Source organism: Chrysoperla carnea, chromosome 1 (assembly GCF_905475395.1).
Source record: "Chrysoperla carnea chromosome 1, inChrCarn1.1, whole genome shotgun sequence".
NCBI lineage: Eukaryota > Metazoa > Arthropoda > Insecta > Neuroptera > Chrysopidae > Chrysoperla > Chrysoperla carnea.
Window position 1 is genome coordinate 91,202,385 of NC_058337.1, and position 14,144 is coordinate 91,216,528.

At 28.2% G+C, this 14,144-nt stretch overlaps 1 protein-coding gene across 2 annotated transcripts in view; it reads right to left on the minus strand.

Annotated features, from left to right (window-relative positions):
* LOC123301488 (protein vein) overlaps window positions 1–13,214 on the minus strand; it is a 114,341-nt gene extending 101,127 nt beyond the window's left edge. For both annotated transcript variants that reach the window (XM_044884252.1, XM_044884242.1), the window contains exon 1: window positions 12,097–13,214. In XM_044884252.1, the coding sequence (XP_044740187.1) occupies window positions 12,097–13,126 (1,030 nt within the window). In that variant the 5' untranslated portion in view covers window positions 13,127–13,214. The remainder of the gene's footprint in view (window positions 1–12,096) is intronic.
* Between the last annotated feature and the right edge of the window lie 930 nt (window positions 13,215–14,144).

Here is a 14,144-nt window from a genome sequence, read left to right on the forward strand (position 1 = left end):
ATTAATAGATTCGCGCGCGTCAACCCCCACGCAATATAATTTTCTATTTGATTTATTTTGCATAAATATTTTTATTAACATTTTTCGAACATTTATTTTTAAATTATTAAATAATTTTATTTCAAATTATTTTTTGTGTTTAATTACATATTCTTGACCTGTTTTTCGCTCAAATACAAATTTTTCATGGTAAGATGTACACTATAAATTGGATTACGCTAGGAGTAATCCAAATTCTTGTAATTGCGTATATTTCATCATTTATGACGATTTGGCAATGTGAATTCAAAAACGTGTTTATATATTAAAATGCATGTTTAGTTGCTAGAATGATTGATTGTAAAATCGTCAAATTGAAACGTTATTCATTACTGCTTAAAACAAAGTTGCATCCAATTTTGGGAAGTTTCCCATATAAAAATTATTTTTCAAGAAGTGTTAATGGTGAACGACCTGAGCTTCTCCATAGCTACACAAGCTTTGACACTTAAGTCCAACTTTACAAAATCTTCATGTTTGAAGTACCTATTTGTACCATTGAGACCATAGACAACTCCTTGATCGTTACTCCAAAACACTGATTTGAACTTTTTTAAACCATTTCTCGGGCACTTGATCTGCAGAATTTACGTGTCACACAAAATGGTTATTGCATTTCTCATCCAATTATCTTTTTGTTTCTGTGTTGGCTGTGAAATTCAAATTCTAGGCCCTCTAAAAGAGAAACGCCTGGTTATGAAATTTTAGAGTATCAATTGGTAAGTTTGGCAACAACGGTCAAATACAAGATATATTTGATCACTAGTGAAATTTACAAAATTTAAAAATCCCCGACAAATGCGATTTAGTCCTTGTAAACCTTTTTTTGGAAACTTCTTAAATCAATATCAAAGTGATGGTCAAGGACATCACATGAAATGAAAAGGATACTTAGAGATCTTTCATTTTTTGGGACAAATTTTTGGAAATATTTTAATTGAAATTCAAATATTTGAGTTGACCTTGTTATTTTGAATTATTGTTTTGAATTACCTAATTATTTACCTTTTCAATTTTCCAAACGAATTGAGCCAGGTTTATTTGACCATTCATTTCCATCGTAATTATTATTTATATGTTAAAATTATATGTCATAATCGCCAATTTTTTAGTTTTTTCGGATACGGAACCCTAAGCTCGCACTTGAAACATAACTAAGAACACTCTCCCTCAAATTACCTCTCAAATGAAACCAACAAAATTAAAACCGGTTCATCAGTTTAGGCACTACGATACCACAGACAGACACTCACACATAGCGGTCAAACTTATAACACCCCTTTTTTTAATTTCGGGGGTTTAAAATGTATTTTAATTAAAAATATGTATCGTCCTCGCATTCAACTAATTTAGAAAATTGCTTAGAAATTTAAGGTGTTCTGGAAAAGTGATAGATAATAGTGAAAAAAAAACGTAACAAATTACTAAAATACACCATAATAACTGAAATACCTAATAAATGTATCGTAATTTTTTATAAAATAAAATAAAACTTTCATTTGATTTTTAATTAAATTTATATTTAAATTATATGTAATTAGTTGATACTATCTTAGTGATATTAACACAAAATAAATATGTATGTATGTAATTTGTAATTTGCTTGTGTTACATTACTTACAACTTTAACATACTACGAAACGGTTTTATATTATTATATTATGTTTGTTTACAATAATTATTTATTTAAATTATATTTTTATTATTAATATATGCGTCTCTCATTTTCTTTTGTATATGTTATATCAATTAATTGTTATGAATATTAATTAGTTTAATGTATTTATTATATATACGGAGTGTTGCGAGGAAAAATTAAAGAATATTTGGAAGGCGAAATATGGAAAATATGCGAATGTAACTGTTTATACTGAAATGGAATTGAAATACACTATGCAAAATTTTTAGAAGAAAATTATTTTTGAAATTTTTTATTTTGGTGGTTGGTCACCATAGTTGGTATCGTCGCCCCGGAAACGACATTTATGTCACGTGACATACATACGACTTTGAAAACACCGTTCACTGCTGATCACTGAAGTTGCCTTTTCATTATTATTTATAATAGTTTGTTATGCCCCTTGTTTATATGTAAAAATTTAGCTTCCATATCACAATAGAATAAGTGTGTCTTTCGTGGACAGCCAATGTAACCTAACCTAACCGATGCTTATACCTCACATATCGAATATTTAAAAATAACTGAAATAAATAATGTTTCAAAAAAACTACGCAAAAAAGAGTGATTAAGAAAAAAACAGTTTATCGTAAAACAGCATGGTGGTCATCTGTCAATAAAATCCTTACAATAATTGAAGCCTAGCACCCCACGCTCTTTTACGATCACATAATTTTTTTGACCACTATTATGTTTTTTAAGAAATTACTACTTTTAGTTTAGCTAACTACAATAGTGTTATTTTAAATTATTATATTTGTTAATAATATGGAATGTTATCTGCGCCTCCCCCAAAATTATATGAATCATTTATATTATAAAATGGTTAACCCTGTAATAATCGGATAAATTTGAAAATTGTGCGAAGTTTCAAGTCAATCCGACATCTTGAAGTAGGTGAAAATCACAACCAAGTAATCAAACTGTTTTTGTATCTCCTTATAGCAAAAAAGCATTTTGGCATGTCCGTTCTCTCTGTCTAGTATCCGTCTAATAAATAGTTTAAAATACTCAACCGTATTTTCCGGTTTTAATTTTTATATCATTATTTGTCATCTATTTTACGGTATTTTAATATTTTGTTAAGAAAATCAATAATATTCCCTTTCGTTACTCTCAAGTTGTTTATTTACCAGATAGATTAGAAACGGTTCAAATTTTCGAGATACTATTTTAGAAACAATTAAAAAATTTCTGCTCACGACTCCTCCTGAAACATTCTGTATTACTTGAATATTTCATTCTATAGAGTTTGCTGCATGTGTCGTTGATGTAATTAATTACTCTTTGAGTACTAATTGATTTTTTTAAATTGAGTGTGAACGCCACAACCTCAATTAACTGGATATCTCTAAAATGCCTGTACAATGCTCTACCAGACATAGAATAGCTCAATATAAGTCGATTTAAGTAAACTAGCCTTGGTACCAAATTGCTCCGTTTTTGAGCTAGATAGTTAAAGGTCAAATTTTGAAATCGTTTTTGGTAACTTGAGGATTAAGGTGAAATTCTATTTTTTCTAAAATTGGGTGTGTTGTCATTGTTTTATAAAGCAAAGAAGCCCACATAAAAATTTATCATGAAGAGGAAATTTAATCATTGGAATTAGGCAAGTTAAGCTAAGTCGATATGTTTTGAGCTGTACTATATGTGGTAGATCGTTGTACAGATCTTTAAAAGCACCCTGTAAAGGCTGTATGGTACCGCGGAATGCTAAACACAAACATGAAGAGCAAATTTTGAAATTTTATTACGCCACATGAAAATCTCAAAATCAAAAATATTAGGTATTGAGTTTTTTAACTTTCATAGGTTTTTAAGGGATATTAAAACTATCATTCAATGAGCAATGCCTAAGATATTATCATTTTGCAGCCATTTTGTTAATTTTAAAAATAACTTTTTCATTTGGAATGATAAAATGTTCTTTTATTTAAAGTCGAATTCCAAATGACAATCAAACTATAAAGTTTTTGATCTAGATTTCCTAAATTCTAGAACTGAAAAATTGCCAAAAATTAAGTTTACGAATCGCATGTTTCGTTATTATGAAGGTCTTGCTTTTGAAAACCAGAATGAACTTTTCAATGTTAATATTTTAATCCAACATTTTTGGCACTTTGAAATGTTTATGTTTTTATTTTTTTAAGATTAGTTAATTCCGAAAAAAATGACTAATTTTATGGGTTCAAAACAGTAATTTTTTTGATGAAAATCAAATATTATTATTATAGTAATAAATAATATATTTTAAGGGATCAATAAACTATAGTTATATATTTCACTTATTTATGCAGTATAAATATATAAGTACAGTGAAAACCGTTTAAACCTTCACCAGTTAAGACGATTCACCAAATATTGAGAATCATAAATGATATCCTCTCTCGAATTCAACACGAGTACTGCACGAATGAATGAAAGTACAACCGAAAATATATATAACCGGTCCCTCAAATAACGCTGCACCAACAATTACCTTGAACATCAAACACACAAGAACTGGTAACTGTGTAACATGAAAATTGAAATCGGTAGATCAGACGGCTGGGCCATGGCTATGATCGTTACCAAGGTTACTCGATTTTTATGTTTCACAGTTACCACTTCTTGAGTTTTCAAGGTTATCGTTGTTTTGGTGTCATTTGGGGTACCAGTTAGGTCGTTAATATATATGGTATACTAGCTGTGAACTACCCGCTTCCCTAGTTAAATGCAAAGATTATTGTGTTATAACTTTCACTTCATTTGCCGTCACTTATTCTCCTTTTGTTCATAATTTCGTCGACATCACATTAAACTCTAAAATTATCAGTTTTTCTTTACTTATATATTATGCATATATTATACATAAAAGCCTTGCTTTTGAATCACTCTATCTATTGGGAAAAACCCTATCAAAATCCGTTGCGTAGTTGTATAGATCAAATCATACATAGGGCATAGGGACATATAGTTTAAAGCGATTTTGTTTTTATTTATGCTACTCGTCTATTACTAAACGAGTACAATATACAACTCTCTTATTTACAGGTTTCTATTTCTCAATTTCGTACCACAATAAATAATTACACATACGCAATAATTTCGTACGCAAGTGCCAAAAGCGAAATTTCAAACTTTGTTTACAATATATTTTTGGATTGCATATGTAACTTTAGGTTACATATGTGTTTAAGTTGAAAAATATCCCATAAATTTATCCCATTTCATCCATCTGTCATTGAAAACACAGTGTATTTACGAAAATAGACGAAGTATATCGAAGCCATCCGAATTGTGATTTTTTAAATCACATTTTTTTAAATGTTGAGAAATACTCTCACAGCTATAAATGAATATTGGTTTTTTGGTTTGTATTTTGAGTTAAAATAAAATTTTATTCACTATCCTGTAAAGAATGAAATTTTGTGAAGGGAACAAATTTTTCAAGTGATTATTTCATTTCAAATTTTGAAGAAATAAAAACATTTAAAATATTTGTGAGAAAATTTCTCTACGCAACCATTTTGATGGATTAAAATGATTGCATGATATTAATTTTACTTAATAATACAATCAAATATATAATATGGATGCTTCCAGCTAATGATTGTTGATAGACGATTCGTTCGTTTTCGCCCTATACTGTTTTCACTGTAATTATTTATAAAATATTGAGTTCAATTACTGCAAATTAATGTTTTCACACAGTACAAGAGATTCTGGTCAACATTTTATTTCATATTATATATCGTTTGTGTAAGTATAAAAGAAAGAGCCCCACACACTATTATATGAGTTGACAAAATTCTGAGTGTATATTTAATAAAATGATATAATTAGGTCTGGTTCTGTTTCTACGTTCGTTTAAATTTCATTTTACTGTGAAATCTTAGTTTAGAGTATTTTTAGATACTTTTGAATATATTTTATATGTGTTTTTAATTTTTTTTAAAGAAATAAGTATATAACCAAAATATAATTTATTCATAAATATTGTTACAAAATACGGAGCAGCAACTGCAATTCAGAAAAATTTATAGATATTTATGTTCGAAAAATGATATTTTTCTTTTTACAGAGACCATGCTTAATTACTTCATTGAAGCCAAAGGTTGTTAACTTATTTACCGAAGAAAATTTATAAATAATATCATTGGCCCATTTTTTTTTTTTGCTTCTTGGTATATAAAATAATATAATGTACTTATATTTTAACACTCGCTAGCATACGATTTCGACAGTGAATGACTTACTTATCTATTTAAGGAGCTTTAAGTGCAAGAAACTAGCCAAAAGTTTTGTTCCTTGATATATTTTTTAGAAAATTTCAAAGTTTCAACGATTTTTTGAGATATTGTAAGTATTATTATTATGTTTTTGTTTACTTTTAATCATGTATACAATATTTATTTACATTATGGTCTCTCGATTATAATTGATGATTTTTAATATGATACATACAGCGTAAACTAAATATTGACAAATATCTTGCCTAGTAATCTTAATTAAAGAGAATTGAAAAAATTGTAATTACTTAATGATAACATAATCCTGATTGAATAATCAAAGAAGATATTGTTGGAAAACACTTTAAGTTCACTAAGATGTACTTTAATATGCGCTTTCGCGATGAATTACGAATTACTTTTTTTACCGTTTTTGGCTGTATTCCGCGAGAAGTCGGATGCAAAATGATGTTTGATAAGTGTCTCGTTTTATTGTTCAGGTAATGTGATTACTGTAAATTGAATTCTTAATTTTTATACCATGTATATGAAATATACCAAGGGATAGGTACTAAGTTTAGTCCCAAGTTTTTAACGCTTAAAAATATTGATGCTATGATCAAAATTGGTATAGGTGTATAGGTGTTCATAAAATCACCTAATTAGTCCATTTCCGGTTGTCTGTCCGTCTGTCTGTCGTTCGTCCATCTGTCATCACGATTACTCAAAAACGAAAAGAGATATCAAGATGAAATTTTTAAAGGGTGCTGAGGACCTAAAAAGGGTCAAGTTCGTTCATGAGCAACATAGGTCAATTGGGTCTTGGGTCTGTAGCACCCATCTTGTAAACCGTTAGAGATAAAACAAAAGTATAAATATAAAAAATGTTTCTTATAAAAAAATAAACCACTTTTGCTTGAAACATTTTTTCATGTATGCATGTGTAATGTGACAAAGTAATCAACACATTTTTCATTTGTTTTATTTTAGCTTCGATAGAGCAGTGGTCAAGAAAACTGTAAAGACATGCTTTCAGGGAGCGTTTAAACTAACTTGAGAAAGGTTGAATCGATGGCTCGGTCCTTACGAATTTAGTTACTATGGACCATTTCTCAGTGGGATGAGCCTATTACTCGTTTTATTGTCAAGTAAATCTTAACTTTCTCAGACCAAATCGTCAATTAAAGATTTATTCATTAATTCAAACCTATTTGAATCTAAATTCGCAAATAATTCTGACAGTTACTACTGTCAGTCTTTAAAGTAAATTTTTTAAGTAGCGAAAATATCTCTGCAAATTTAATGAATGAGAATTCGTTATTGAAAATTATATTATAGATAAAAGTTTGAGCTGCAGTAATTAATTAAGAAAGGCAAACATTATTTTAAGCATTTTAAGATAAAATGACTTGTTAGTTTTCACAGACTCGAATTTCCAAATAGTATCTGGCATTACAAATTTCTTTCAAAAAAATCCCATTATTTCATCTTGATAAGTATGCCAATTAGAAAATTAAGACTTAATTAACCTTTTTAAAACCAAAATGAAAAAAAAACTTTACAATTACAATAACACATTTATGTCAATTTATGATTTAAGTCATTTTAATTTAAAAAATGTTAAAAATAATTAATAATACTGTAGTAGTTATTAAAGAAAAAGAACCTATAATTATTATGATAATTAATTAAAGAAATTGTTTAAATTCGTAAGTATGTATTATAAAAAAAACATACAAATACAAAGAGTTCATACTATGTTGAAAGAAGGAAGTACTATTTACATATTATTTTAGATCGGGTTAATAATAATTAATATTTACTACACATATTTTTTTAGGATCATAAAGTGCGTCGTATTTTCTGAACAACGATAATATTTATATAAGAAATTAAAAGTTTACAGACGCAAGAGTTTTGAAATCTTGTCACCTTAACATACTAATAAAAATTCTTCCTGTGATATAAATTCAGGCGTAGAAAATCCGTTTTCTTTTAATTCCTTGATAATCATGGTAATAATCTAAATTTATTCATATTTGCCATCAATTAGCGTATATAACACATGTATACTTAGGTTCTGTTTATATTCTTGAGATAGCAACAGCGGTGTTTATAAACAAAAAATGATACATCAATTATGTAATATTTGTTACAGCTCTTGTATTAGCATATATAATCCAGTATTTACACTGACAATATATCCATAATTTTTAATACTTCTATTCTGTAAATTAATTCCAATTATTAATATTAACACAATTATTTACATTTATTTCGTTTATTTTGTTTATTGATTTTTAGCTATATTTATTGGATCAAATAGCAGAGAATAAATATTTTCTGTCTCATTAGACCTTCATTGTAACTAATATTCTTGATTGATAGAATTAATACCACCCGTTAAATATTACATGTGGACCGAGAGGAATATGTCAAATGGCAATGAATTGTAATCAGGAAACAATGTAAAAAATGTCATATCTTTTTATCCGAAATAACGCAATTTATGGACTTAAATTTCAAACGAGTTCCTGAGAGGAACTTAATGTATCTTCCTACATCATATTAAGCAATTTCTAACAACATCTAAAAATATTGTTGCTAGAACTATTCCAAAGATATAAAGCTGTAAAAAATTTTTAAGGACCATTGAGCGTCTCCGACGATACATAATGTAGTCTGATGGACAGTATAAGGTAGTATTCAAATAGTGTTGACAGATTTATTTAAGTAATACACTACTGTTTCAAGAACTATGATTAACTATGAAATTGATTTCATCTTTATTTCCAAATTTCTAATGTTCTACTTCCAAAAAAGCGTCACAACATCTCCTTTTTCAAATACATGGTGGTTGAATTGAAACGTTTGAATTTTCCCTTGTAAAATTCTATCCTGGAACTTGATTCATTATTCTCGCTCTGTTTATATTAAGCATTTTGCGTAAACTTTGAATGCAAGTTCGTGAAAATAGGCCTAGTAGAAAACAAAAATTTTTGTTAACTGCAATAAGTAAATTCAATATTTTTTTGACCCTGGATGGATGGATGGTAACATCAATACATAGTATAAAACAAAGTCGCTTTCACAATGTATGCTTAGATCTTTAAAACTACTCAACGGATTTTGATGCAGTTTTTCCTAATAGATAGAGTGATTCAAATAGAAGGTTTTTATGTATAAAGCATAATATAGTAGAGACACACTGATAATGTTGAAGGTTAAAGGAAGTTGTGAACAAAAGGAGGGTAAGTGACGGTATTTGAAGTAAAGGTTATAACGCAATATTCTTTGTATTTAAAATTGAAGTCGCTCAGCGAAGCGGGTAATTCACAGCTAGTCTTTAATTTAAATAAGTAAATATAATTTGTTAAGTAAAGATCATTAAATTATAGATAAAGCTACCTTCAATGTTTTAAAAGCCTCTGTATATATACATACACATATAAATATAATCTATTTATTTAAAGACTTTGATTAAACCAGTTAAGTTGTTGTTTTTTTTTTTTTTTTAATATGACTTAAGTCACACGATATAAAGTTATACGCGCAAACTCTCAGGTGAGAAATATCTTAGTAAGTTGCATATTTACTTCAGCTATTAATAATATCTCATCACTGTGTGTAGTAGTTAAGTTAGTTAAACGGGTGATTCATTCTGAAATGCTAATATACCTCTCTAATATACTTCTGTATGTATGGGATCGCCTTTTTTACTCTTCTTATTATTAATAGACATTGTGTGTGTTTAAAGTTTGAAGATAATGATGTCTTTTTTTTAGGCTATACACACACATGCGCATTTAATGAAATGTTTATTTTTTGAAACAATTTTTTAATTAATCAAGGTTATGTGAGAATTTTTTTATTTTAATTGAAAATTTTGTTACTTTTTAGTGTAAGCTGAAATAACTATAATTTCAGAAAATTTTCACTTTAATAATTTGACTATGAATTTTGTTAATGAGGCCAAAATAGGCTATGGATTTTGTTAATGAGGCTTGTCACTTAAATGAGGCTTCTTTTCCCATAGTACTAAATGTTTTTCTTTTAACTTGGATAATTTTTAAAATAATCAAATTAATTATTCATGATTAATAGTCAGTTATTAAATTGATGTCATACTTCCAATATAGTTTATTATACTGATGTTGGAAAAGCAAATGCTGCACTGTTAGATGAAACTTTGTACATAGATTCTAGAAATTCTTTTCGACTAAAAAGCGAATTTGAGTCCTTTCCACCAAAGATAGACTCAAAATAAACTGAAACAACAGACATTAAACATTAACTAACCCGGTTGTTCCCAAAGTGGCGATACCACAAAATACATAAGAAGATTAAAAAAATTTGTTTTTTCATGACAGCCTTTATACACAATAAGAAGTGTGGCTTTTATGGAATGGTAGATTATTAATTAAGGAATGTAATGAAAGCATAAGTTTATTTTCTTTTTTAAATTTGTGTGTTTGGTCATTTTGGCAACAAACGCTTCAATAGACGATCAAATTATCATTTCCGTATATTTTGATACGAGTCTAATAAAACCTTACCCCAATGTGTCGTGTTTATTATTATATTATATTTATGCAATAATAGGACTACAAGGTACACTATGGTCTGGTCTTACACGAAGACATTTTATGCAACTCGAAAGGATCAAAATACATGGAGTTTATCCGTTGATTTGTTTTGGTCTGCCATTTTTAAAATAAAGGCTTGTTAATGAATAAAATTTCAGGAAGCCGCTCTGTATACTAGTAGTTTAAATTATAAAGAAACTATATTTCTGAAACTATGTTCTTTATCTCGCGTTCGGCAGATGAGGTCTTTTTTTTACTTGATTTTCTTGCAATATTAATAGTAATCTCGACAAGATTTCAAATTTAAAAATATATAAATTAAAGCATAAAGAATAAAGTTCCTACCGGGTTCCCCCAACGTCTCTCACTCTTTTTTATTTAAAAATGAATACTTTTATGTTAACTTTTTTACGACTACTTCGGAATGATTAAATTTTATTTTATCTATCATATAACTTGGGTGACATCTTGTATTAAAGAAACGTATAGCCAAAAGAATATATTGGCTATATGACGTCATATTTAAATTAACTGAAATGTCAATCTAAAAACTAGTCACTTTTAGTCCTGAGAAACTATCCGAGAAACTTGAAATGCCCGAATAAACTTTATTTTTGTTTATCACATTAACTTAAAAAAGAAAATTTTGCTAATAGTCGCATTATATTTTCCAAATTTATTTTCTTACAATATTTTAGCCGAAATGAAATATTGGAAAAGTATTTTGGTGACTTTGCAAGAAGAAAATTTTGCACACATCAATAAAAGAAAACATAAATATTTATACAGCCTTTTCTGTAACCATTAATAATTACATTGCCTATCAACACAACTCTCCATATTTTGTATGGAGCTATCTTTGTAGGGGTGGAGCTAATTTTTATTTGGTAGTAGTATTATAATTTTTATACTTTAAGAAGCTAAAAATCGTTTCGGATACTATCATGATCTGAGACTAATATAGTATTTGATAAATGCTAAAAAAAACTCTCGAGCTTTCAAAATTTTCATTTTTATTCAATCGAAATAGAAACCAGTTAGTCTAGACCTAGTTTAGAGTTTAGATCTATTTTAGATTTGACTTGGACAGTCTCTTTGGCAAAGCAAATATTAATACTTTTATGTTATTTTTTGCTTTGATAATTTTCATCGTATTATATTGATATTTTAGACAAATGTAACTTTATTTGTTTCGATAAAAATATGGGAATCTAAAATTTTGTGTTTTTATACAATAATATTATGGAAAAAGTATAATAAACCCATAAATAAGAGAACTAAATTAGCGGCTAAAATCTATTAATATGTATTTATTGTAAAATTAAAACTAAAACTAATTAATTGTATATAAGACGTGTAAATAGATAGGTTGATTATACATAGAGATCAATATTTGGTCGTCTTTATACAGATCTTACCTTTTTCGCAAGTATAGATACTATGTAAGTTCAGGTGATGGATAAATGGTGACTTGAGGTTAACGTCCACCATTTTTCATGTTTTTGCAAGGGCTCATTAAATATACAAGTGTGATAGTTTAAAAAAATATTCTTAAATATGAAAAAATGTAAAAATTACTTACCCGAATTTAAATTATGCACGACCCGTAAAACAGCATGTACACTTTTATTTGTGCTTGCAACAGGCGGTCCCAAAACTGTATAATTATGTGCTCCTAGACGATTTACAAACAATATATACGTTTTCCCAGCTCGTAAATGCGCTTTCACTAAATTACCACAATGAACATGCTGTTGTGTGGCTGATGATGAAGAAATTTGATGTTGCATCAACATTTGATGATGACTGTTATTATTGATCGTTGAAGATGACAACTTTGTGGATGAAATATTATTATTACTATAATAATCTAAACATTCACATGTGGTACCTTTGCCGTGCGCAAAGTGTAATCGTATTGTTTCGTTTTTGACTAGTGGTTTATTGAATTTCGATTGATTTTTATATACAATTTTCACTTCGAATGTTACAGCATAATGTGGTTTTTTATTCGAACTCATTGATCGCACCTTACCCTCAAATACAATTGGTGCTAAATATGCACGTGTTGCAACATCTTGACCAGGACAAAAATGATGGCCCTGAAATCGCTGTATACTTGTTGCTGATTTATTGTTATGATGGTTAGGGGTAGCTCGAGCTTTACGATTATTTAAAAAATAATCGATTGCTGCACGTGATGTATCCATTGCATCCCTCATTTGTATTGTATTTGTTCCATGATGATACGCCTCTGATTGGAATATATTTGGCAAATATTGATTATCATTTATTAAATCTAGTGATGCTGATGATTGTTGAGTTGATGTAGGAATTGTTCGTGATCTCGATGATTTTAATAACCGATTGATTAATAAATTATTATTATCGATTTCATATGGATCCAAATATCGATGTTCTTTTGGATCATATATTGTTGTAATAATTTGATTGTGTGGTTGGGGTTGGTGATGTTTTTGATGAGGTATTCGATGCCGTCGTATTCGTGACGATGATGTTTTCGAATACATCATATTTGGAATATGATTGTAATTTCGACTAGAGTTTGGATATAAATTAAATATATTTCGTTGCTGTGATGATTGTTGCATTATAAATGGCGTACTAAAATTATGATTATTTAAATAATTACTAAATTTTTTATTATCTATTGGGAAACTTTCTGTACGATTGCATAACATAAGGAATATTATGAAAAAAATTATTAAAAAATAAATACATTTTAAAAAATTTTTTGTAAATAATATGAATCTTTTATACATAGTGCACGTCGTTTTTAATTGTGACGAAGTGTGCGCGTGCTTTTTGGTATTAAGCAGCAAGAAAAAAAACAACAATTGTGTTTTTTTTATATTAATTTTCCCCGGGGAATCCCACTTCACTTGGTCTGTTTGTTTCTTTCAAAAATTGTTTTTCTCAGGTATTTATAAATTTATGTACGCCTTTATGGCGTTTTGATTTCATGAAAATTCCTACACAACATTGTATCATGAAAATAGTCAGTAACGAATTTTGTAGAAACATTTTTTTTAATTCCAATCAACATATTATTCTTTTTCCCCGCACACTAGATAATTTTCTCACATAAATTCGTTTTATAAAACATTTTAATTTCTTTCAAATAAAATATTTTCCAATTATAATTTCACATTTTCCAAAAAAAAGAATATAACGAGAAATAAACACAAATTAAACAAAAATAATTAAATTAACACACAAACTCAAAAAAATAATAAATTTCTTGGGGTGACACACTGTACTATATGAAAAAAAAAAAAAAAAAAAAAAAAAAACACAACAATCAGTAATTTTTCGAAGATAAAATCGATCGATTTTTACAACAATCAATAAAATATAATTTGAGGGATGCAAAAATACTATATGTATAACACACACTCTCACAAAAAAAACACCGCGACGATTGAAGTTAATATTTATTTAAGTGTTTCTCGTGCTTACTGTGCTGTAAGTTAAGTAGTGTTTTTAAGTACGATGTATTATTATTATAAGTTATAACAAACAATTGAAGAACAGCGACGCGACGATATCTAGGACACCAAGTATATGGCGTGTATTTATAATAAATGTGGTAGAGAAGGTTCGATCAAG